This window comes from Mandrillus leucophaeus, unplaced genomic scaffold (assembly GCF_000951045.1).
Source record: "Mandrillus leucophaeus isolate KB7577 unplaced genomic scaffold, Mleu.le_1.0 Scaffold398, whole genome shotgun sequence".
NCBI lineage: Eukaryota > Metazoa > Chordata > Mammalia > Primates > Cercopithecidae > Mandrillus > Mandrillus leucophaeus.
The window spans coordinates 237454-241030 of record NW_012104231.1 but is presented as its reverse complement, the minus strand read 5'-3'; the positions used below and the strand labels follow the sequence as shown (position 1 = coordinate 241030).

The window sequence follows — 3577 nt, the reverse complement described above, 5'->3', positions numbered from 1 at the left end:
TTGGCCCTGCCGGTGGACGTTTAGTTACTCTGTTGGTATCTGTTGGTTCTGCCAGTGGACGTTTAGTTACTCTATTGGTTCTGCCAGTGGATGTTTAGTTACTCTGTTGGTTCTGCCGGTGGACGTTTAGTTACTCTGTTGACTCTGCCGGTGGACGTTTAGTTACTCTATTGGTTCTGCCGGTGGATGGAGCCCAGGGCCACCTGTCAGCTCTCACTGCAGGAGACAGGTGCCCTGAACCCCACTGGGAGGAAAGGTGGCCAGAGAGTTTACTGAGCTCGGCATCTCTGCTTATCTCGTCCAGATGAGGAGTTAGCTGGAGGCATGCGGGTGGCAGAAAGCTGAGACTGGGGGAGCAGAGGAGGGCGGGGGGATTGGAATAACCCTCTGTGGGCCTGGAGGTAGGGAAGCGAGTGGCCGCGGCCGGAGTGGGGCCGGAGTGGGGCCGGAGCGCGGGAGGGAGCTGTTCCCCAGCGTGGGCGCACAGGCTGGGGTCTGGTATCTGCCAAGCCGTCTTCGTGTGTGGAGGCGAAGTGTGATCTCTAGGCCACAGCACAGTGGGACTGGGGCATGGGATGTACGAGGCTGTGAGTTTCTAAGCTCCCTGCAGGCACCACAGTCACTCAGACACCTTCTTTGTGTGTAAGGGGTGTTTAGGGGAAAAGCTTTAAGGAGCCCTGGAGGGTGAGAAAGAGGAGCGGCTCCAGGGGCATTTCTGTCTCACCAGCTTTCAGGCTGACGTGGTCGGGGCACCTGCTCCTGTCTGGGCCTCAGCACAGTCTGCTGTAAGATGAGGAAGGAGAGAGGGACCCTTCTAGATGTCAGTGCTTCTTGATTGAGAGGACGTGTGTGTGTGTGCATATGTGTGGCTGTGTGCATGTGTATGCAGGGAGTGTGCATGTACCTGTCTGCATGCATGCAGACGTGGCTGTGTGTGCATGTGTGTGTGTGGACAAGCATGTGTGCATGGCTGCATATGCACGTGCATGCACAGGGTGTGTGTGTGTTTACAAGTGTGCATATGGCTGTGTATGTGTGTGCATGCATATAGTGTGTGTGTGTGCATAAGCTTGTGTGTATGGCTACGTATGCACGTGCATGCACAGGGTCTATGTGTGTGTTGACAAGCGTGTGTGTATGGCTGTGTATGCATGTGCATGCATGGGGGTATGTGCACAAGCGTGTGAGCACAGCTGTGTATGCACATGCACACACAGGGTCTGTGTGTGCATGTGTGTGTAGGCATGTGCAGGCAGGCTGTGTGTGGGCATGCGTGCTTGCATGTGTGAGGCAGGCGGGAAGGTGCAGTGGTGCTTTGGCGAGGGGCAGCGTTTGCAGGCAGCCCATGGGTGTGAAGCGGTGGAGCCAGGGAGGCACCCCCTTCTGTAGCCAAGAGGAAGGCTCTTCTTGCTTTACTTTCCCAGTCGTTTAGGACCCCAGAGGGGACACCTGGTTCCCCAGAGGGTGGCCCAGGGGATCTTGTGACTCTCCCCTGATGCTCTGCCCCAGAGTCTGTCATTCGTGAAGGTCACCAAATCCTTTCAATTAGATGATCTTTCTGCCCAGTCTTTCCCTCTGGAGAGCTGTGGTATGTGAGCTCCTGAGCAGGCATCTCAGAGCCTTCAGGCCTCACCTGCAGCGTCTGCACACCTAGCAGCTTGCTGGGAGCGAGGACATTCCAGGCCTTCCCAGCTGGTACCAGGGCTGGTAAACCTGGCATATGTGAAGCAGCCCCAAGCCAGAGAACCCTTGTGCCCCACTGAGGGGAAACTGGTGTCCAGGCTAACAGCTCGTTCCTCTAACCTTGCCTTCCTTTCTCCTCTGCAGGGTGACGACGGAGAAGTCGGGCCCAGGGGGCTGCCTGGGGAGCCCGTAAGTCTGTGGGCTGAGTGGGACGGTGGGGGCTCAGTGTGGAGAAAGGCTTTGTCCAAGGCTCCTGCTGGAGCAGGAGCTGGGATCAGCCAGGAGCTTAGATGAGAGGGGGCTCGACCTGAGAACAGACGGACCTGGCCATTTCCCAGGGAAACGAAAGAGAGCAGGCGCAGGCGAGGCTGGCTGGCAACCCCAGGAGGGAGTCCGAGCCGCCTGCAGGAGCAAGCACGGCCCTCAAGGGTTGTTGTGGGGGTCCGGGGCAGTGTGGTGGGGTCTAGGGGCATCGTGGGGAGTCAGGGGGCAGTATGTGGGGTCCATGGGCATTGTGGAGGGTCTGAGGGCATCACGGTGGGGTCTGGGGTCAGCGTGGGGTGTCTGAGGGCATTGGGGGTTCCAGGGACAACATGGTGGGGTCCAGGGGCATCATTGGGAGGGTCTGGGGTCAGCATGGGTGGGAACAAGGGCACTGTGGGGGGTCTGAGAGCATTGTGGGGGGTCTGAGAGTATTGTGGGGGGTCTGAGAGCATTGTGGGGGGTCTAGGGGCAACATGGTGGGGTTCAGTGGCATTATGGGGCATCCGAAGGCATTGTGGGGGTTCTGAGAGCATTGTCAGGGGGGCTGAGAGCATGGTGGGGGGTCCGAGAGCAGGTGGGGGTGTCTAGGGGCAATATAGTGGGGTTCAGTGGCATCGTGGGGGGCCCAAGGGCATTGTGAGGGGTCTGAGAGCATTGTGGGGGGTCTGAAAGCATTGTGGGGGGTCTAGGGTCAACATGGTGGGGTTCAGTGGCATTATGGGGGGCCTGAGGGCATTGTGGGGGGTCAGGGGGCGGCATGGGGGCTTCAGGGCATTGTAGGGGATCTGAGTGCATTGTCAGGGGTCCCGGGGCAGCACGGTGGCATCAGGGGCATCGTGGCAGGGGCGGGGTTCACACACCTGAGTCAGCCCAAGCTTGGGCCTGTTTCAGTGGCCGCCCTTCCAGAGGCAGATCCCTCCAGCAGACTGCCCCAGCCCTGGGCATGGGAAAGTTCTTCCCTAAGCGGACATATATTTAGGCCCGGAGCAAATGTGCTGACTGAGAGGACATTCATTACTATTCATTTGCTGTTGCTTTAAAGCATCTCTTTTCTCGTAGCCACGTCAGCCCGGCTGCGTGCATCGGGTGGTGCTAATTGATGAGAAATATCGCAGGCACTGCGTAGAGGAGGCAGGGGTCGGCGCCTGCAGACTCATTTGGGACTAAATTATACCCCAGATGTCTGATTAGCCTCTAAGGAGAATTCATCAACTCCACTCTCTCCTTAACACACGTCCAAGCAATACCTTCTGGGCTGTTAGCTTCCAAGAAACGTTGCTATAACTAGGTATTAAAATAACGAAGGAAACATTTAAGAGGCAATGAGCGGGGGAAGGATTGCTGTTCTACAGAATCTGAAAAGGTTCTGTCAAAATTAAGAGCACTTGAAGTCCACGTACCTGGGGTGAAGGCTCCGTAATTCCCCGTGGGTGGCAGGCAGCGCTCCCGGAATCTCACTGCACCTGCGGTAAGCGGGGACTGCTCTGCACGAGCCCCGGCTCACCGGGGAAGGCGTGCCAACTCTTGACCAGAGTAGCGTCCTGGAAACGATCTGTACCCCGTGCCTCCTTCTGCACGTTCAGTCGTGGGGTTCCCGCCAGGGACTAGTTTCGCCTGACGCCTTCCTGCC

The 3577-nt window shown here is 57.7% G+C and overlaps 1 protein-coding gene across 1 annotated transcript in view; it reads left to right on the top strand.

Annotated features, from left to right (window-relative positions):
- The window catches only part of COL5A1 (collagen, type V, alpha 1), a 185901-nt gene that overhangs the window by 72716 nt on the left and 109608 nt on the right, over positions 1-3577 (top strand). Inside the window, exon 20 of the mRNA XM_011991540.1 lies at positions 1828-1872. Coding sequence (XP_011846930.1) covers positions 1828-1872 — 45 coding nt within the window. The remainder of the gene's footprint in view (positions 1-1827; positions 1873-3577) is intronic.